Here is a 21,690-nt window from a genome sequence, read left to right as displayed (position 1 = left end):
CTTAGGCCCGTCACTGCAGTGCCTGACCGCAGTTTGTTAAACTGCCATGTTGTCCTGACAAGTGCACCCACTTGCCAGGCCTTTACCTTCCCTGTCAATGAACTTCAGACACTCCTACGTTAGGTCCAAGGTACCCCTGGGAAAGGTAGGACATGTACTGAGGTGTGTGCTTTGTCCTGAGAGTGAAATACTCTCCATTTCGTGTTCACTGTTGAAAGGCCATCTTGCCCATAGGACAGAATGGGGAGGCTGTGTAATATGTTTTCCAGCCTACCATCCCGAAGGCTTAAGATGGAGAGGTGAAGTTTAGTGTGCCTGAACTCACAATGCAATAAAACATCTTTTTATCAAGGTGATTTTTGCATTGTGTGTTTAGAAACCACTCTTTTAAAAGTGGCTGGGTTTTTGTGCTCTAACATTTCTGAGTGTCTCTGCCTGGTTATGGATTTGAAAGTGACAGGATCAGGGGAATGTCTTGACCCAGGGGAAGAGGTGAGACAGCAACAGGCGGACCTGCATCTGGAGTGTAGGGGGAGGAGTAGCCCCTAGAGGTGAAGATGCCTGGGTTTCTGCCATAAAACAATAGTCCTATCTCCTGCTGAGTAATCGAGAATCCAGACTCCCACTAATCAAAGGAAGAATGTGTCACTGGCAGGGAGGCACCCAGAACTGGTTTGAGCAGGGATCAGTACTCCCCTGAACACAAAGACTTCAAAGACATTTAGGAGTATAACTATTAGAGCTGTAGCCCCGAACATTGGAATTGGATTGATCAAGACTGAAAAGGATTCAACCTACTTCGTGGTCAAGAGGAACCTCTGCCAAGGAAGAAACAACTGAAGAGACTGAATGAAAGGGCTGACCCTTGCTGTGTGTTCTGGGGCTGGCCTGCAGTTTGCTGTTTTAACCGAGTAGAGGCTAAGGGACTGTGCTGTGTCCCCCTGCTTGAAAGGGCTTTGTTGTGCTGTAGTAACGTATCCCCAATGGCCCGAGGAGAGCCCGCTCCCTGTTGCGAAAACTCAGGGACACAAAGGTTTCCAGGAGAGTCTCAGCGACGCTATGTGATTGTGCTTTTTGCAGCCCGAGACCCTCCGAAGAATTACCCTGCGATCGTGGGCACCTGGAGTCCAAGCAAGTCTCAGCGACACTGTGTGCATGTGCTTTTTGCAGCCTGAGCCCTTCATGAGGATTGTCCTGTGATCGTGTGCACCTGGAGTCCAAGTGAGTCTCAGCGACACTGTGTGCGTGTGGTTTGTGCAGCCAGAGACCTTCGTGAGGATTGCCCGGTTATCGTGCACATCCGGAGTCTAAGTGAGTCTCAGCGACGCTGTGTGCGTGTGCTTCTTGCAGCCTGAGACCTTCGTGAGGATTGCCCTGTTATTGTGCACCCTGAGTCCAAGTGAGTCTCAGCGGCGCTGTGTGCGTGTGCTTCTTGCAGCCTGAGACCTTCGTGAGGATTGCCCTGTTATCATGCACCCGGAACTCAAGTGAGTCTCAGCAACGCTGTGTGTGTGTGCTTCGTGCAGCCTGAGACCATCGTGAGGAGTGCCCTGTGATCGTTCACACCCAAAGCTCAAGTGAGTCTCAGCGACGCTGTGAGCGTGTGCCCTGTTGCAGCCTGAGATTTTCATATCGCCAGCGGCCCAGATCGGCAGCCCCAGAGGAGCTGAGCCGCCTGCCCGAGCCCACCGTTGCCAGAGCAGGATCACGAACCAACCCCGTCGTGGAAGGGCCCAAGTCCCACTGCCTGGAATCCACAAAGTTGCATCGGAGGCCCAAATCGCAGGTAGAGGAGAGGAGAGTGAGGATGCACCCCCCAGGTAAAGTGTGTCACCGCCTGGGGTGGGGTGCGGGCTCGGAGAGAGACGCTCTCGGCCTCTCCTATTTTTGCAGCATGAGCCTCTGCTTCGGCTCATATCGCGGCCTGTACTTGCCAAGGAGTGGCAGTACTGGTACCGGAGTGTGGAGCTGCACTTTGGTTTACACCATACCCTTGTTGGGGACATCTGTTGGCGGAAGCTGACCACGAGTCAGTACGAGTGGCGGAGAGACCGTCTAAGGCACCATGATCGGTGCTGGAGTATATTACGCATTGCATTAGTTCTGCATTACGATCTACCTGAATGTCGTATTACCCACTGCATTATTTCTGCATTACAAACTACCTGATTAGTGTATTACGCATTGCATTAGTTCTGCATTACAAACTACCCGATTGTTGCATTACGCATTGCATCATTTGTGCATTACGAACTGCCTGATTGTTACATTACGCATTGCACTACTTTTGCATAACGAACTACCTGATTGTTGCATTACGCATTGCATTAGTTTGCATAACGAACTGCCTGATTGTTGCGTTACGCATTGCAATATTTAGCATTACGAACTGCTTGATTCTTGCATAACAAACTGCATTATTTTTACATTGCAAAGGGCTTGATTCTTGCATTACGAACTGCATAGCATTGCATTAGGACTGCAGTGGATCATTTAGAATTGCTCATTAATATCACCTGAACTTAGAAGGGCTGGCAGGGCTAATAACCGGCCAGGAGGAATATTATAAATATGCATATGTAGGATTTATATTGTGTGGTCTCATCGTATATCTTTTTTATACTTGTTTTTATGAAACTCGTGGGGAGTCCATTTGTGGTGTCATCATTGGGTTACTGAGAGCGTGTGTGCAAATACTATACACACTTGCCTTGCAGATAAGCCTGTCTGCTCCTGCCAAGCTACCGAGGGGGTGAGCGAGGGCTATCTGAGAAGGTGTCCTTTCTTTTCCAGACGTTGCAAGCAAGGGTCTCTATGTGGCCTAAGATACCTACCTCAGCCAACTAGCGACCCCCAGGTCTAACAATGGATCAATACGTTTTAGTTAAAAAGAACTAGAGACTGAACTTAACATGACAGTCCATGGATATACCCAGTAGCAGATGAGTGACAATTTGCTCTCTAGATGGTCTCTGAATAGCAAGTGTGAGCCTGGACAGACATTGCCAAATATTCAGGTATCCACAGATGTAGGCTGGCAGTTGCCGTTTTTAAAGATGGCAAATAAAATAGTGATGTTAACACTTTTTAATAATATAAAAAGCAGATACTAGCACAATAAAAACAGAAAAAAACGGTTAAGACTGTAATAGTTTCCTTCGTGGAGATGAAATGGAAAAAAAGAAAATGGTCAGTAAAACAGTGCATATGTTTGGCATTATTTAAATGTTTTGAAATACCCTCTAACATTTTCTTATTTTGGAGTCCCGAATAAACTTTCTGTTCAAATCTTATGTGGTCAACAAGTAAGCAGCAGATTACTAGACTTCTAATTAACTTCCTATTCAGGCTATTTAAAGAACAATAATAATCATTACAAACACAGTATGAAAAAACACACAATGGCAACTTTCAAGTGACAACTGTTTTCCCCATTGAAACACAGCAGCTCGAAAGAAGGTTAGGGAGGAAATGTGACTGGTGTTGGAAGAGTAAGAGAGGGAAGCAATCAGGGTAAATGGCACTGGCGTATGCCTAGCGTTACCCACAATCAGATATGGTCGGTGTGCACTTGTTAAAGGGAAGGAAGGAGAGAAAACATTTATTTATGGCAAAACTCCACATTAAGCACCAAGAAATGTGATGAAGATGAGATACAGCGAGGTCAAAACCAACTGAGTAACACAAGTAACGCATGGTAAGGCTGCAGATACATGTCTACATGATTTAAGCGACAGCAACCACGTAAAACATACAACAGAGATAGGAATTGCACTAAAGAATAGAACTTTCTTTGCTCTTCTACTTACAGTAAGTCGACAACATTTGGACTTGGCGATCACACTCAAAAGTATTTCAGGAGCGTTGAACTCTTGGAGAAATACAGTGACATCCTATAACAAAGGTAAAGCATCTCTTCGAATAAATCCAAAATGCAAACCAAAACAACAGCATTTAAGACTTAAGACTATCTATTAAACACAAACATACAGAAATCAAAGGTCCATGTCAAGGTCGGTGCCCTCACTCTAAATAGAATACTTCAAGTTCAGCAAACATCTTTTAGCCAGCCTGTTAGGGAAGTTATTGAATGGTTTAAATTACATTTGATTGCTCTATTCCCAGCTAGCAGCTAGGTTTGGGGAAAAAAGTTATAGTTTAGAGTTTTGCATCAGAGGTGGGATAATATTAAAGGTTAATCCTCAGAAAGAATGAAAAAATATTATTTTCCAGTAACCGGTATAAAGGTACAATTATGAAAGTATGTATATTATTATTAGCAAGAATCAGGTCTGTGAACTCCTTTCCTGTCCCATCTATTTTGTTTTCTGGCTCTCTCCTCTCCCATCAAATTACAGTTCTCAGATGTCTTCTTTCCTACCATTTTTTTCTAATTATTTGTTCTCAACCAAATCCAGTTCCCCAACGTTGCCAACGTATTAGGTTTCGGTGTCAAAGAGTATTCACCTCTTCCACAGGAAGGAAGCCATTCTTCCATCATGCTAGATTATTTTCCATACAAGAAAGGGTTTTGACATAGTCCAGTATGCAAGTGGTCCCTAGCCTAGCTAATCTTTCTATGTCGATTGCGGTGGTGCCTACTGCATAGAAACATGCTGAAATCACGCCACTTCTAATACAATCTACTATAGACTACTCCCTACCTGACAATTACAGACCTATTTCTCTCCTTCCTCTCCATGGAAAAATGTTGGAGAAACACGTGAACAGTTTCCTATTGGATTACTTAGAAAAACCTCAGTTGCCAGACCATTCGTAGACCTGCCTATACTATCAAATCTGCCCTTCTTAAAGTGATGGAGGCCCTTTGACAAATTATCTATAATGGAGGTTCCAGGGCGCTTCTTCTGTTACATTTAAGCACAGCTTTTGAAATGGTGGCCCCTGAGGTGCTCCCGAGTCTACTGTAGGAGATTGGGATCCGGGCCAATGCATGGGCCTGGCTTGACTTTTTTCTAATTGATATGTCTTTCCAGGTGATATTGCCACCTTTTGCTTCCACCAAAAGGACTTTAGAATGTCCCACATTGCTACTCTTAGTAATACTTATGTAAGGCCACTGGCACAAGTGGTGAAATCTTTGTGTTTAATTAGTATCCTACGCAGATGATTCCCAGCTTATTATATCATTGTCTGCGGGGACCGAAGCTAGTTTCATCAATTTTAAGAGCTGTATGACAGATGTTTCTGAAGGGATGCATTCTAACAGCTTTAAGTTGAATGCCAATACACTGAGATTCTTCTGCTAGAGAAACACTTGCAAGAGTGGGGTGATTATTGGTGGCCAAGCATGCTAGGGTCTCAACCCAAGCCTAAATCTGCTACTCAAACCCTGGCCGTCTGGTTAGAAAATTCTTTATCTCTCAAGCCACAAGTCAAAGCGCTGTCTTCTGCTTGATTTGGCACCCTTAAAAGCTTTTAAAGCTTTATTGGCTTCTTCCGTCCTCAGATGTCGAAGATGATCATCCAGTCTTAAATCATCTCACGCCTTGATTATTGCAACATCTTGCACTTCGGTACCTTCAGGCAGGTAAAATCAGACAGACTGCAGACTATCCAGAACACGGCCGCAAGATTATTATATGACGCCACAAAATTCTTTTCAGTCTCTCAGCAACTTCACAATCTGCATTGGCTTCCAGGAGAGAAGTGTATTGAGTTCTAAATTTTTATGTGTGATTCACCAGATCATGAATAAGCAGGGCGCACCCAGTTTGTTGCCTCTCCTCCAGGCCTCCAACCCGATTGTGGCATTAAGATCAGCAGACTCTAATTTGGCTGTTGTACCCCGCTTTAAATTGTAGCGGAAGGGAGGATGCTGCTTTAGAGCGGTAGCTCTTGAGTTAAGGAATAATTTTTCTCGACAACTGCAGAAAATTCCTAATCACCTCTGTTTTAAGAAACAGTTAAAGCCTTGGATGTTTGCAACCTAGGCTTGGTGTTGTATTTAGGCGGTCAAAGTAGAAGCAAGTAGCGCTGGGAAGCCCTTACAGGGGAACCCACGTGCTGTACAAATTTAGTAGTATAATATAGAATAATTTGCATTACCGGTTGCCTCACCCTCATTGGGCTTCGATACTTTCACATTTCCAGCAGCTATTTCTACTTTCGATATCACAGGTCTAGAATTCCAGTTCCAATTAATTGTTTATATAGATGTTAAGACATATGATTCATTTATTTTTCTGTGTGTAAAAAGGCATACATATTATAGTTATAGTACCTCATCCATTGACATATCCCACACTTTACAAATTTCATTCTCCATTTCTTCATCAAGATCTTCTTGTGAATCTTGTTTATTCTTTTCAGTTGTTACGACCTAAGGTGAGAGGCAAATAAAAATGATCAACGTACAATTCACAATGCCCGTCCAAAAGGAGTGATTAGGAGCCAGGAATGTTGGAACAATCAAAAGAAACACCAATCCACAAAACGTCAATGTAAGCCTTGTTCACTAAATGTGCTAGTATAAAGTGCAAGAAACAAAACATCTGTTGAAACACACGGAATTATTTATTCGGCCTTAAATGATGTATAATGTGTTGCTTTCTCAAGTTTGCAATGAAGCCAAAAAAAACTCCTTACAGTGGTTTTAATGTGTTGCTAGATGTTGCTTAAGTAGTTGTATGCCCACCATACTAATTGGTTTTAAAAAAAGAGTTCTACCCCACAAAATGTTATACAATACTAAACAAAATAGAAATTGTACACATCACATTCTGTCCAACATCCGAAAACATGCAATGCAGTTATGAAAATCGGACAAACATCCTTTCAGTAAAGGGAACACGTGTATAAGATATGTTAGCACAATCATTAAGACCGTATTTTTAATGGGATTAGAAAAGTAGCATAGCACACTCATCAAGAATTCTGGTATCACCAACAGGAAAGCTGAAATTATTGTGTGACAATCTTATGATTAATTTTTGTAATATTATAAATGCTTACATTTTATTTTTTCAAAGTTTAAAAACGTTATCTATACCCAAGTGGGAATACACAGGTGTACTAGTGGAATGCATAAACAGTAAGTAAAACACTGAACTGGGAAATAAAACCTCTGCTCAATTAATACTCAAGTTAGAAAGGGGTAATTAATTAGATAGTATACTATGTTCGTTCACATGAACGTCTATGTGATCTTTAGACAAAATACACAATTGAGAAATAGCGCATTTTGATAACTGTATGGAAAAGTATGCCAAAAATAAACTCGCTATTAGCTAGGTAAATGGGTGTCTAAAATTTTGAAGTAGAAGTGCTCAAAAGGAGAAGGTCTTAGAGGAAGAGAAAGCGATCATGGAAGTAAATATATACATTGCAGAGAACAAGAAGGTGTGTTGACAGACCAGTGTAAAGCCGAGCGAAGAGAGAAGCCCTTATACAGCATGTGAAGATGGAGTAGGAAACTTGACCTGAAAAGGGACGGTCAAATAAGGATTCCATGAAACAATCAACAAAGATAAAAACACAAAGCATATAGTACAAATAAAAATAAACAGTTAAGCACAATATCAAATGCTCAGCTTTGAATTGTATACACGTAATATAACAGATTTTGGTATGCTGGAATTCTCAGTATTGTAAACCGCTAGATGTTGGCGGTTTGCTAACAGAAGTCAACTAAAAGAGGTGTTTTGTCATTTGCATACATGGACACTTCCTTATTGTACTTCATATCATATTTCTATCAATATCGTGTTTTGAAAATGTAGCCCTAACTCACCATGCAAATACAAAAAACTAGATCCCTGCAAAAATAGAACCAATACCAGTGGCAAACTTGCATGAAATTGGGCATAGTACATATTTCTGACCTTAGATTTTGAAACATCTGTACTAGCCACTTAAAAGAACTCAGAATAGGCTGGGCAGAAAGATCCACAAGTATCTTGAAAGAGTAAGGGCCACACCACTGTGTGTTAAAAATGCTTGCAGTGAGAACCCTGTAAAAATGTCAACATTCATTTATTGTTGGGGGTTCCAGCGACTCATGATGAACTGTCTGAGTCCCATAAAGTTTTAACCAACACAAACTGATGGTTAGGGGACTCTTCTGATATTTAATAGACAATGTCTCACTAAACTTTTGATACTTTCCCTTTTGCAATCAAAGGATTTTGTATGTTACATGAGATGACCAATGCATTATAGTGACCAATGATTACTAAAGTTGAATACATTTTGATAAAACATGGGTGCCACCCTAATTTAAACTATTAAGATTTTTTTAAGGCTTTGCAGTTATCTGGACCACAAACCCGAACAAGTTGGTTCACTAATTTTACTTTACCTATTATGGCATCATGTCCTAATATAAAATGAGTTGGCAAACAATGGCAGCAACTAGTGGCCCAAATAACTGCCTAATGAAGGACTTTTCAATAGTGAATAGTTTCGAACAGGAGCAGCTCTAAATTTCAGCCCCATATAGTAACACAACAGCCTTAGATAATACACAAGAGAGAATAAGATTTAAACCCGCACACAAAATGCATGGTACACTTTTCAAAACCAGGACCAGTAAAGTAAAGGTGAGGATCAAAGACGGTAGTAGAATAGCTGTACCCGAGTTGAAAATGAAAAAAAATTATGAAAAAATATAGCAAATGCAAGTGAAGGATTTGAACAGGTTATGTCGTTTTTAATATAAGCTTTTTTATCAGGATCACCTTGTCATCCTGGTCAATGGATTCACCGCTCAAACGGATAGTGCAGTTTCTACCCATGCCCCAAAACACTGCAAAAGCAACAACTGATGGACAGAATGCAGAACAATGTCATACATTCACCCAAGTACAGAGATCTGGGCATAAATCGATCGTTTTTGCTCACCATGCCATTCCAGTTTGAACCCAGCCATATGCAAATCAGTCTTGACCCTGTGCCCAATGGGAACAGTCCAGCCCGAACTGCCAGGTCAGGTCCTCCCTGGACTGGAAACAAGCATCCTAGGACCGGTTTCACCCCTCTTCAGCCAGGATAGCTTGACTCCAGTGGCATGGAGAACACGCAGCAAAAGAGGAGGGTTGAACCTGGACAAAAGGTCAGCTATGGGGCCGATTGAAAGATTTAGCATTCTGTATTTAACTTAGACTGTTAGGATAACCCCAGTTTAGGGGCAGTGAAGATCATGTGGCACCTGTACCCAAAGCACAAGAAGCTATGACAGAGTGCAGGGTCTTCGTGGTGTCTCATTTCTGCATACATGAGACAATACTTCTGCCATTACTTTCCACCACTTACCCATCCAACACAGACTCTGCGGTCTCATGTAACCACATGGCTTTCTATACCCTTAACCCCTTGCCTGCTGGGCTGATTCCCCGCTGTGCTGGGGGGAGGGTGGGCGCGCACAGCACCCATGTGCTCGTGACGAGCTCAGCTCGTCATGAGCCACTGTGGTCGTGTGCTCATGATGAGCTGAGCTCGTCACGGCCACACCCGTTTCTGTAGAACGCTCGCACAGCAGGGGAATTAGCCCAGCGTGTGAGCGTTCTAACCGTTATGATGAGCACACGGGAACCGTGGCTCATGACGAGCTGAGCTCGTCATGAGCATGGGAGGGGTTAAATACAGTCAGATGTTCAGTAGCATGGGCCAGAATATTTACAATGAGAGTTATGATAGCACCTACACGTGGAAATCTTCATGGCCACCTACAGAGGACAGAATGCATGCATAGACTCTGAAAGGGCTGTTCCTGCTACATACAGATGTAGAAGCATGCCCGATCTACGTTACGGGAGGGATAGCGCAGGATATCAAAATCTTTAAATGCATCCTCCTTTGAGTGAACCCTAATTTGCAAGCCAAATCAAACCTGGACTTCCTCCGAAAGCAGCAGAGTCTACAAAGAACCAAAATAACATTTAGTGCAGTGACAGATTCTTCTTGCTAGAGGCTCACCACTGAGCTCATTTGCACTTGTAGGTTGAGTTTCTGAGGCCGCTCTCCTCCAATCTATTGAGAGTTAGAGGGGTCAAGCTGCTAGGGGATTGAGGGGTCAAGTGGCTATTTCTGCATCTATGGTCTCCGTTGGCTGGCCGAGGACTTCCACACAGGTTGTCACGAACCCCTTGTGCGCCCTCTGTCTAGTGGGGCTAGCGACAGTGCTCACATTGTATTGCCCCCTGTGGCGTTTAATGGTATGCTATGATACCATGACTGATGCTCCCAAAAGCCTGTTATTCCACTGTGCTTGACTCCCTGCAAGCGTCCCCAGAACCCATGAACCAGTAGAGTACCTTGCACCTGCTGTTGCAAGGGCCTTGGTGTACTTTTCCATTGAGTCTCTGCAAGCTTCCCCCAGAATCCCGTGAACCAATCGAGTACCTTGCACCCGCTGTTACTTGGGCCTTGGTGTTGTTTTACATTATGCACGTTTGAGCAAAAGCAATAGATTTGTTTACAGGTTAATTGGTTACATCCATCAAGTTGCACCTGCTCTTCCTGTAAGGTCAAAGCAAGGGTACTAATGCATGTTTCATTTGAGGGTCGTTAAGAACCTTCCAGACTGCCATGTGCTCCATGTCAACTAGCTATATCCGTTGAACCTTCAAGAGGGTATATAAACCACGTCCAACCCAGAGTCATTGCTTGGGCTCGCTCGGTTTCGGCTAAAGAATCCAGCCGAAACCAAGAAGCGCTCAAGTCTCCTTCAAGTCAAAGTTGAACCAGAGATTCAGATGGTTCCAGCTCGCTTGAAGCCTCCTTCATCTCTTCCTCTTGCACAGCTACTTCTGTTCACCTGTGACTCCCTGAGTTAAAGCCTCAAGATCTTATTCCTGCTTCAGACAAGTGAAAGAACAAGGCTAAGTATTTGATATCAGGTTAGTGCGCACTAGTCCTCCTATAACAGTAAGAAGGACCGAGTATCAGCATCTTCAAACACTATGGACATTCCCTCCATGCCCTCTCCGTGATTTCTTCTAGCGCTTCTTGTGGATTCATGGTCTGGACCCTTCTTGCAACCTTGGTGCTTGAAGTGTGATTGCGCAAGAACTAAAGACTTTAGCCCCCTTGTTTCGTTAATGAACAGCAGTGCCAAGAGAAAGCCCTTCAGAGAGTATGCTGTATGTATGAACCTTGTACCGAGATCTGTGTTCAGAGTTCAATCCTTGGGAGCACCAGTAATTCCAATCTGTGCTCTAAATTAAACCTTGGGAGTGCAAGTCACTCCAATCTGTGTTCCGAGTTTTATCCTTGAGAGTGCCAGTAACTCCAGTCTGTATTTCAAGTTGATTCCTGGTAGCACCTGAAACTCAAAACTGTGATCTTGGTTATTCTGTTCTCATGCCAAGCTGCTGATGAAACCTGCAAGTGTATGTCACTGAAGTCAATCCATGGTCATTGTATTTAGAGGCCTGTTATTGTACTGAGGACAACTGCCTCCTCTTGTTATTTCCAGTGTATTGCGTCATCGCAAAAACAGAGGTTCTGGTCCAGTGCACATCTACTTCGCAGACACACAAGGTCTCAGGAGCGGCAAATCCTATGAAACAGTGTCACACAGCCACTAAGCAGATCCAGTACTGCAAGTCTCTTTTCTTATTTTTTCTCCACCCTCCTTCCCCCAGGGGAAGTGTTTGGTTTAAGGAGCTTGTTCCTTGAACAGGCTCGGCCCTGAGGGGGGCAGAAGGTCAAGCATCGGCCCAGTATCATCTCCGCAGTTGGGACCAGGTGAGTGCATGGCACTGGTAAGGTCAGCAGCAGGGTAGGCCAGCAGAGTTTCACAGGGTCTTCCTGCTTGTCCAAGCCAGGGGGAAATGCCAGCACTCCGCTCCATGTTCTATGAGTACCATGCAAGTCAGGCTCTGTCTCAAAGTCATTCAGGGTCTGCGCATTACATAAAACTCTGGACAGGGGTTCCTAGGATGGGTGCCTCCTGCCCATTTCAAAGAATGGAATGGTGCGATTACTGCCTACATATTGATGGTCAGGCACAATGTTAAAGGGCTTGCTGTAGCAGCAAAGAAGACGTGGGGAATTGGACTGTCTCTATTGCTACTATAGGCAGCACACATCCTCCATCTTGCAGCCACCCATATCGCCAAAGAAATACAAGGCAGTGATCAACACGTGCACAGTTAGTAATCACAAAGCAGTTTCAGTGTTCACATGTTCTAATGTTCATGATCAATAATGCAAAAATTATTCATAATATGTTCTCAAACACTCAAAAATGTGAATCCAAAAAGTTCATATCTACTCCAAGGCCCTTGAACTCATTTTCAGTGGGAAGTCAGTGAGCATTCTCCCTTGGTGCAGCTACTGAACCCATATTCCTCAAAATCCTGTTACCATTGAGGGGCCTGTGTACAGAGAGTTAAAAAGGGGAACTCTTTTGCATTTACATGTTGTGGGGACTTAGTCACCTTATCTAAGAACAGCAAAGAGCATTGTTCGGAGGATGCTCAGGATACGGGCCCTTGCAAATTGTTGCCTAATGAAAATGACATGGGAGAGACTGAGCCAGGTTACGTCCAAGATGGCAGATCCCCGAGTAAGCTCCTCAGGTTGGTATCCTTGTCAGGCAGATTTATGCCTTCGAAGGACCCAATGTGACACCAGAGGGGGAAATGTGTCTACATATAAGACCATTTGCGACAAGTCCTGCGATTTGCTATGAGGGATGAGGGATGAAGGCCAGCTATCTCAGCCCCCCTCAGCATTTTAGAGCCAGCCAAGAAGGTAGGAGCTGTAAGTGAGGATCAGTGCTGTCCAGGAACTGCAGCAAGATCATAAAGACAGAAATATATGATTTAGAGAACACCCAAGCCATTTACGCCTCTGGCTACAGAACCTGACATGATTTGAACCTTTGGAATTACCACCATCTCAACCACTGTCTGCAAAGGCCATTGGTTTACAGTGGCAGTGAACTGCTTTTGAAACCTAATGTAAATTGAACAGGCTTATAATATTTAACAAACTCAGATTATAGACATTGAGGGCCATCATTCCCCTTTTAATAAGGTCTTGATTCCTTAGATTTGCATACAAATTTGGGAATGTTATTTAATAATAAACTACATTTTGACAAGCATATTAAGTAGACTCTAACTTGGGTGAAATGATCCCTTTGGGATTACTCCTGTATAATTTCCATGTGGGAGTTGGAAGGTTGAACCATTTCTCAAAGCAAAAGCCAGAGCGGTTATGCCCAGAAAATAAGAGTTGATATTGCTTCTCCAATAAAAAAAATATGAATTACATAATGCAATATAAACCTATTTACACCCTATAATTACAAATAAAACGACCTGGAGACAACCAATTGAGCTCAAATCAATCTAGGAGGATAGTCAGTCAGTTATAACCACTAATATCATGTCAACTCACTTTTATAGGTTGAAATGGGAGGCTGAAAGACTGACTACCTATTTTTAATTGCCAATCTCATCTTACACAAGGTTGTACAACATTTTAACGCACACAATTATCCCGCATTCCTTTATCACACATTTTTTTTACAACGCATGTGTTTGCCGCGCAGGTAAGTATAAATAAGAGAAGTAAAAAAATATATATATTTTAACTAGTGGCGGTGGCCACTAGGTAGTTATAATTAGGTCTACTTTTCCACAGACAGAGCATTTTTTTGGTTTGCTAATGACTTTGACTAAGACGAATCTTGTTTCCTGGAAAGTTTTGGGGTGATCCGTCAAGCAGGGACCGAGAAAAAAAAGGTGGCTCAAAAACTCAAAATCTCCATGCAATTTTCATATAATCTTTTAAGGCGGCTTACAACAAAAACTGCTGAACGGAATTACAACACATTCTGCAGGACACGTAGACTGTGGTTTTTGCAATCTCGTGTAAATCCGTTCAGTAGTTTCAGATACTAAGGGCCAGATGTATTAAAGGGTTTTACCCATTCTGTGTCTATGGGAAAATGTGTTCATACATATGGCCCGAAGGGTAAAAATATAGATACTTGGACGGCATTTTAAAGTAGAGCCTTCTGATTTGCCGAGGGAGCTTAAATTCCATTGGCCAATCGGTCTCCCGTGAGCGTCAGACTCCCATTAGAGCGAGTGCTCTGATTAGCTGCCAGCAACATGAGAAAAATGTTGCAGGCAGCCATTACAGGACTCGGGAACTTGGGCCCCTGTCCTGAATTTCTTTTTTTTTTTTTTTTAAAGAGAGAGATATGGGGGAGGGCACAGATATTCTGACATCCTAAACCTCAAGGGGGCGCTCCAGAGGGACCCCACTTGGGACCAAAAAAAAACACCACGACCCTGCAAGAGTCTAAAAGTATTGAAAAAAGAAAAAAATGACGGCCGGGCAGCATTTATTTATTATATGTCCAAAACACACTTTTAATGGGGAGGGGTGATGCGCTGCCATCCTCTCCAAGCATTAGATACACCGGGGAAGCCACCACCAGGACCAATTTTATTTATGGTGAGTGCGGGCTGCAAGCCCCCCTGCCCGAGCCTCGAAACACCCCAGTGAGACCACCTCGGTACCAAAACGTTACAAAATGGGTGGGCACATAGCCCCTTCCAGTGCCTTAAGAGGCCAATATTTCACAAAATGGGGAGGAGATGGCCATGTGGGCACCCTCCCAGAGTCTGAAAAGGAGCAGATTCCTTTTTAGGGAGGGGGCAGAGCGGCACCCTCTGCTCTAGCTATTAAAAGCCTCAGGGACCCCATCTCCTGGGGCCGGTTCACAGGCAATGTGCCGGGGAGACCGCCCCCAGGGCATAGCGCTTTTCCTGGACGCAACAGTGCGGGCAGTGAAACCTGTGTTTGCTCTCACTTGGCAGGACCATTTTTAAATCTCCTGCCAAGCGGAGCAAACACCAAATCTGCACCCAGCTGGTGGGAGTTTCAAAAATGCTTTCACCTGCTGGGAGCAAACTTTAGATACATTCCCCTGCCCGCAGTGACGTGGACAGGGAAACATCTAACTATTGCTACCGTCCACAGGGAGCAGCATTATTAGCTGCTCCCTGGGGACAGGACCAAAGTGGGCTTCCACTGTATGCAGGGAGCTGGCTAGCACCATGTGGACAGTGTGGTGGGTGACAACTGTTGCACAGGATGTACACTGTTCTTGGTAGATTTTGAATACTCTGTGGTGTAGCTCCCGCCCTGTCATAGCAAACACTGGTTTGGATTTTGGAAGCGAAAGCAAGTTTCCTCCTCTCACTTCCAAAATCCAAAGCAGATTGCTTTTCCACAAGAGGAGCTGCATGTTAGCAGCTCCCCTTGTAGACTGTAATGCCGGCTCCCAAAGGAGGCGGGGAGCCAGCAGGACCGTGGGGGCATTGGGGCACCCCCACAGTCCCCAATGGGGTGGCCAGGTCCCGGGCGATGGGGATCCCGGGGCTAGAAGTGGCCCAGAAGGGGGACCACGCGGCCCCTCTCTCCCCCCCAAAAAAAGGACAGGCCGGCCCCGGGGATGGAGTCCCCGGGCTGAAAATGGCCTCAGGAGGGGGGCCACGCGGCCACCAGGTACCTCCAGGAAGCGGCACAGAGCAGCTCTGGCCCGCTTCCTGGAGGTACCTGGTGGGCTACTTGGCACCCAGGGACCCACAGGATTCAATGGGTCTTAATCCCCCAATTTACATCATGCTAGGGGGCACGTTTGCACAGTGGTGCAGGGAGGGGGCAGGCTTGATATAGGAAGTAAGCAATCCTGCTGTGTGGGACTTACTGGTGGTAATAAAAGGGATAGTTGGCCCCCAAGGTTGACGTTGGGGCTAACTACTACTCCTGTTACCTCCAGTAAATCCCACACAGTGGGATTGCTAAGAGGTGTTTCAGAGGTCATGGTGATCTTTCTCCACCACTCTGGAAACATGCCTGGTAGGTTATAGTTAGAAATTAGCATTTCAAATACCTTTGAAATTCACTGAAAAAAACATAGATTTCAGGCACGTTATAGTTAGAAATGAGCATTTAAAAAAACCATAGAAATTCACTGAAAAAAAACAAAGGTTTCAGGGACGTTATAGTTAGTTGGACATTTCACTCGTACAAAACCAGAGAAATTCCGCTGTTATAGTTAGTTCAGCTAAATAGAACTCGCGCCCCCGCAATGCATTGCTGATGACGTCACATATTACATCATTCATGAGATGGTCAGTGACATCCAACTAACTATAACGCTCCTGAAACCTTTGGTTTTTTCTGTGAATTTCTATGGTTTTTTAAATGTTAATTTCTAACTATAGCATCCCTGAAACCTATGTTTTTTCACTGAATATATATATATATATATATATATATATATAAATATATATACACAATACACACACATCATATATACACACACACATATACTTACCCTCACTGTACTTACCAGGAGTGGTAACGGCATGCATGGTAAATGAGTGGTAAAGATATTGCGTGGCAATGCCTGTGTTGTAAAGGCAGTTTTCCGTTACCAGTTGTAAGGAAATGTCTCTTTTTTTAGGGTCCCCCCATGTTTTTGAACTGATGCTGCTGGCTTTTTAACTCCAAGTGCACTAAGGCCTGCTACCTAGATCTCAGTGCTCATGTCCTGACCTAGAAGTGTGTATGTACAATTAGGTTATACACAATTATAATAATCTAACTTTCTTACAAGTCCTTAGTATATGGTGCTCAGGGACTGTAAATTAGAGGGTCGCCTCAGATATTGCAGCACTGGATGTGCCTCCCCAGTGTGTGACTAAGGCAAAACATGTCTCTTAGTCTGCCACTGCAGACTGGAAGAGCAGTATAAGTTTGACTTTGCCATTTAAATTGTGTCAAAGCTTGAACAGCCCTTTGTAATATGTGTAAGTCACTCCTGTGGCAACCCTACCAAGCCGTAAGGCAAGGTGCAACATGTATTTGACACATTCTGGCAGTAAAAACGCGGAACTGTTGTTTTTTCTGTGGAAAGACTTGGTCTCCCCTTTGACGAGAGCAGAGTTACACGCTGACCCAACAGATGTGCTAACTCTTGAAGGGTGTGACCAAAGCTGATACTCCCAAACTATCAAACAGCTTGTTACATTAAACCCAACTTGATGCTCAAGTCAAATTTATTGTAGCTTCTTGCATGTGCAAATTTTACAAATTGGCCGCTTTGTTGCCTTTAGCCTCCTGTGCCCTTAACGGTCGCACATGGGGTTTGTCTCCAAGATCGCTTTCTGCCCTCCTGGTGGGACGAGCAAACGACTACCAGGAAAGATGACAATAGCACCATGCACAGGAGAGAGGTGTTATCTCTCCCTGGCAGAAAGCCACAATGGTGTTGGCCCAAAAGGAACTCTGAGCTTGACTGGACTGGAAGAAAGCAAACACAAAAGAAATGATGGACGGAGCACTGACACTTTACAGTTACTCAGTGTCAGTCACTGCTCTGGGTTTAACCCCTCATCGTTCTTTAGCAAACTTCGCTACTCCAGTTCAAACCCAGCCATATGCAAATCAGTCTTGACCCTGTTCTTCAAGGCAAACAGTCCAGCCTGAACTTCTAAACGAGGTCTTCCCTGGACCAGAAACAAGCATAATGGGACCAGTTTCAGGGTAACACCCCTCATCAGCTAGGCTAGCTTGAATCCAGTGGCAAAGTGAGCAAGGGACCCATGCCTGAGCATACCCTGCCAACTTAGGGCAAACAAAGCAAACACAAAGAGATGTTGGACGGAGCGCTGAAACTTTTCAGACACTCTCTCCTTGTGTTTGCCTTGGACTGGAAGAAAGACTGAATAAGGGCTGCCATGCTGCACCAAGTAATCCTCGAAGAGAGGCTGCACCGACATGGACTGCACCTGCTGAACCTCGTGACTAGCAAAGGAGAAGGGACTATGCCCTGCTGTGTTCTGCTCATGGGGAAGTCATCTCCGGAGCCCAGCTGAAGCAACAAACTCCAAGGTTCAGTTTGCAGACCTGTTCATAGTACAGGGCCAGAACAACTGAAGAAGCCTGCTATGGCAAGTTGGTAGCCCACAACTTCGCATCGCCGCCAACCGCCACTGTGCAGTTCCAGCGACCACGACCCAAAGCTCAAAGTTGCACATGAATCCGCTGGACCCAGGATTGTCGGAGTACAGCTTGGTAGCCCAGAAGACGAGTCATCGCCCAGGAAAGGATTTGGGTGTAACAGCGATACCAGGTGGCTGGTAGCCCAGTGGCAGCTGAATTTCTAACAGGACCAAGAGGACTTCAAAAGAAGTTGACCTTTGTGGCCAGGACTGCCTAACCCCACTCATGGACCATGGAGTAGCCCCAGGAAGACCCCCGTAAACCGATCGCATCCACAGCATCCTTGAGCATCCTGTATCCCTTACATCACAACCACTTCCGTGGAAACCTATAGGTAAGGGACAAAAGTGCCTGGACTGACTGAAGATTGCTTCCTTCACCGAGGTAACTGTGTCTGCTGGTCCCCAAGACTGGCTTCCTGTCAGAGTTGGTCACCCAAATTAACTCTAAATGACTGCAATACAACTAGCCAAAGTTTTTGCTCAAATGTTTATAAGTGTCAAATTCGCTGAATTTGCCATTGCTTGTTTGCGGTTGAGTACCTTGTAAAATCTATATCTCCAGAACCCACCAGTGGATCTTTTTTTGTTTTGGTGTCTAAAAATACATAAAAGTACAATCTATTTTTATAAATCGGTGTCGGATTCCTTAAGTGTCTTGAGTATTTCTTCTCAATTATTTTGGTGCTGTTTAAATGCTTCACACTTGTTCTTTTGTGTAAGCCTTGCTGCTCAGTACCATAGCTACCCAACATTGAGCTAGAGGGTTGACCGAACAAAACCTACTGGTCTTAAAGGGGTTGGTAAGTGTATTACATGGTGAGGGTTACAACCACACCATATAATATCCCACATTTCCACACACATATTACGACTAAGATTAAACGTACATAATAACATGCACTACATTTAAAATAAAGGTGTTAATTCTTGCTAGTGCCAATCCTGTTCTACACATTTAGCTCATTTCAAGCTTCTATGTCCTTATGTTTTAGAAAAGAGAAAATAATTTTTAAAACCTATACCTGAGTGGGGTAAATGGCCGTGAGCATGGCATTCCATTAGTTGATCAGCACTCAGAAAAAGTGGCAGTTGTGCTTTCTTAAGGCTATTTTTAACCATTTTTTGACTATGTAATTGTTTTTATTAGAGATTGTTTTGTTTTAGTTACTTAGTAATTTGTCTCAATCTACAGCATGTCTATATGGACAAATAAATGTAAAAACATTTGTTAATGGTGTTGTCTGCAAAGCAGTATTGGCCTGTGCTCAGCAACACTGCTGAACTTCACCATCAAGAAAAACTTCAATTCATGGGGAAATATTGTGAGCAGTACCGGGCATATACGGTACTCTCCTCACAGACATCTATTTCCATACCCACTCAATTCAATTCTAGGTTACACTAGAAGACACTATGGCACACAAAGACACACTGGTCCTCGGTGCTACAACATCATGACAGAGTAGCAAGGAAGCTCAATTAAAAAATATATATATATATTGGACACTGTTGGAACTATACAAAACTGTTCTTCGGAAGTACTGCAGCTCTTGGAAATGCAATGGAGATGGGTGTCATATAATTTACATAAGATGGGAATGCCGCGCTATATAATTACGTTTTAGGCGGTCTTAATTAAACTCACAAGCCTTGCCAATCTTACCATTTCACTATCTGTACTCCTCTCAAATATCCACAACACCCCTGACCTAGTCGAACTGACTGTAGTTAGTCACAGATGGTTGCAGCTACAAGCCTGGCAGCAGCCAAAATATGTACCCTCCGCCATTGGTACTTAGCCTCTACACCAACCCATTGCAAATGGCTGAACAAACGCCTACAAATCGCTCCCGCGAGCGTATAATATACAAGGTTTGAGTTCAGATGCCCATCTATAGTATTTGGGGCTCATTCCTCATAGATCAGGGCTCAACGTATTCACACAGAACAGAGCTGCTGACACCATTCTTTCACTTTACTAAAATGTCAGTGGTTGGCACAGAGGCGTGGGCTCTGTACTATGAGATGCTGGCACTTATAACAATAGCTGAATGTTCCTGAACCGCAGGCTATTTACCCTAAAGGACACAGTCTCTACATCTTGATCCCAAACTAAATAACATTTGACGATAGACCCATGCTCTTATTGTTTGAAAAAGAAATAATAAAGAAATAATGCAAGAAAAGAGAACATTCAGGGAAAAAGGAAAATATCGTTGGGGACGAAGTACACTGCACTTTTTACTTTTATACTGATTCGGTGGACCTATCAGCATGTACCCAAAGGGGCAATATCTGCCTAGCTAACTGATGTAATAACATAGCAAGCAGAAAACATCATGGTTTGCTTAATTAAGTACTGCCAAAGAGCTTTCTTCTATTTTGGGTGGTGAGCAAAGAAGGAATTGTTGGGTGATCTTTGACGGGGACCCACAGGAAACACCGCGTTCGGCATATCGAAAGGCAACAACACCTGGGTACAGGCAACAGAAGTATGTACTTTTCTAAAGAGAAGACACAATACTAATAATTGGTTTACTGAGTGCTCCGTAATACCAACTTTCATGCAACAGCACCATCTGGTGGCACCAGAAAAAGAAATCAGATGCATCACATAAATAATTCGCTAAATCAGGACCGCAATACTTATTTCTGCCTTTCGGAGAAAAAAATCAGCTTCTTTGAGTAGAATAGGTACACCCGGATGCCAGTACTAAGCAGCCCCCCAAGGAATTTCGAGCTATGGTGACGCATATTAAGGAATGGGCCCACCTGCCCATCCAAATCACAAAGTTTACCCTCAATGGAAGAGCACAAAGGTAGGTGATTTTCAGCTTTTAATCACGCAGGCTGCAGCAAGATGGACAAGACAGGCATCAAGCATTTCAGGTCCGTCATGACTCTTAATCATTGGCATAGTCCGTAAATGAAGACAGGATTGTGCAACATTTATATTTCAAACATACCGCCCCATTGGGCATGGCCACTCGCATGGCCTTGTGGTGCTATAGTTGCCAATAATCTCGCTTCAGTGAGCCTGTCCAATAATACGGCGGCCTCAAATCAAGTATTACCACAGTGGGGTGATGCGTAGTCTTTGCTCAAAACCAGCTGCAGTCTCATGCCTCCGTGATGTGACTACCTCCCAACAAGATATATATATATATATATCTATAGATATATATATATAGATATATATATATATATATATATATATATATATATATATATATATATATATACATATGCTTTGTCAATTGTGTCAAATTTCTGAGGTCAAGCAACACAGATCGCCTAATACAAAATGAGGGGGACAAGTGCAAAACAACAGATGATTCCGGAATGCTGGTCAAATCAAACCCAGGCACAGATCTGGGTTAAATCCATCTTTTTTTACTCGCCACATCTTTCCAGTTTGAACCCAGCCATATGGACAGTATGAAGCCTCACAACCTATGCATAGAGGAGATGCCATGTTGCCTACACAGGCAAAAAAGTGGCTTCACTATCAGCTAAATTTTCTAGGAGAGTATGCTTAGAAGAATCAAGTATTTATCAATGTAAAGATAAAAATTATGGGGTTTGGGGCTAAAAGCTAAGCTCAACTTGTAGATGTAGGAATCAAGTATATTATTAGGATAAAGTGGACACCTTCAAGTATCTGGGATACCAACAGCATCCATGAGAA

General features: G+C 43.6%; 1 protein-coding gene across 2 annotated transcripts in view; it reads right to left on the bottom strand.

Annotated features, from left to right (window-relative positions):
* The window catches only part of SAAL1 (serum amyloid A like 1), a 268,183-nt gene that overhangs the window by 203,066 nt on the left and 43,427 nt on the right, over positions 1-21,690 (bottom strand). For both annotated transcript variants that reach the window (XM_078681081.1, XM_078681082.1), the window contains 2 exons: positions 6,245-6,343; positions 3,810-3,893 (listed from right to left, as the gene is read on the bottom strand). In XM_078681081.1, the coding sequence (XP_078537207.1) occupies positions 3,810-3,893; positions 6,245-6,343 (183 nt within the window). The remainder of the gene's footprint in view (positions 1-3,809; positions 3,894-6,244; positions 6,344-21,690) is intronic.

Source organism: Lissotriton helveticus, chromosome 3_1, assembly GCF_964261635.1.
Source record: "Lissotriton helveticus chromosome 3_1, aLisHel1.1, whole genome shotgun sequence".
NCBI classification, from domain to species: Eukaryota; Metazoa; Chordata; class Amphibia; order Caudata; family Salamandridae; genus Lissotriton; species Lissotriton helveticus.
The sequence above is the reverse complement of the archived record's forward strand: the minus strand, read 5'-3'. Positions and strand labels throughout refer to the sequence as shown.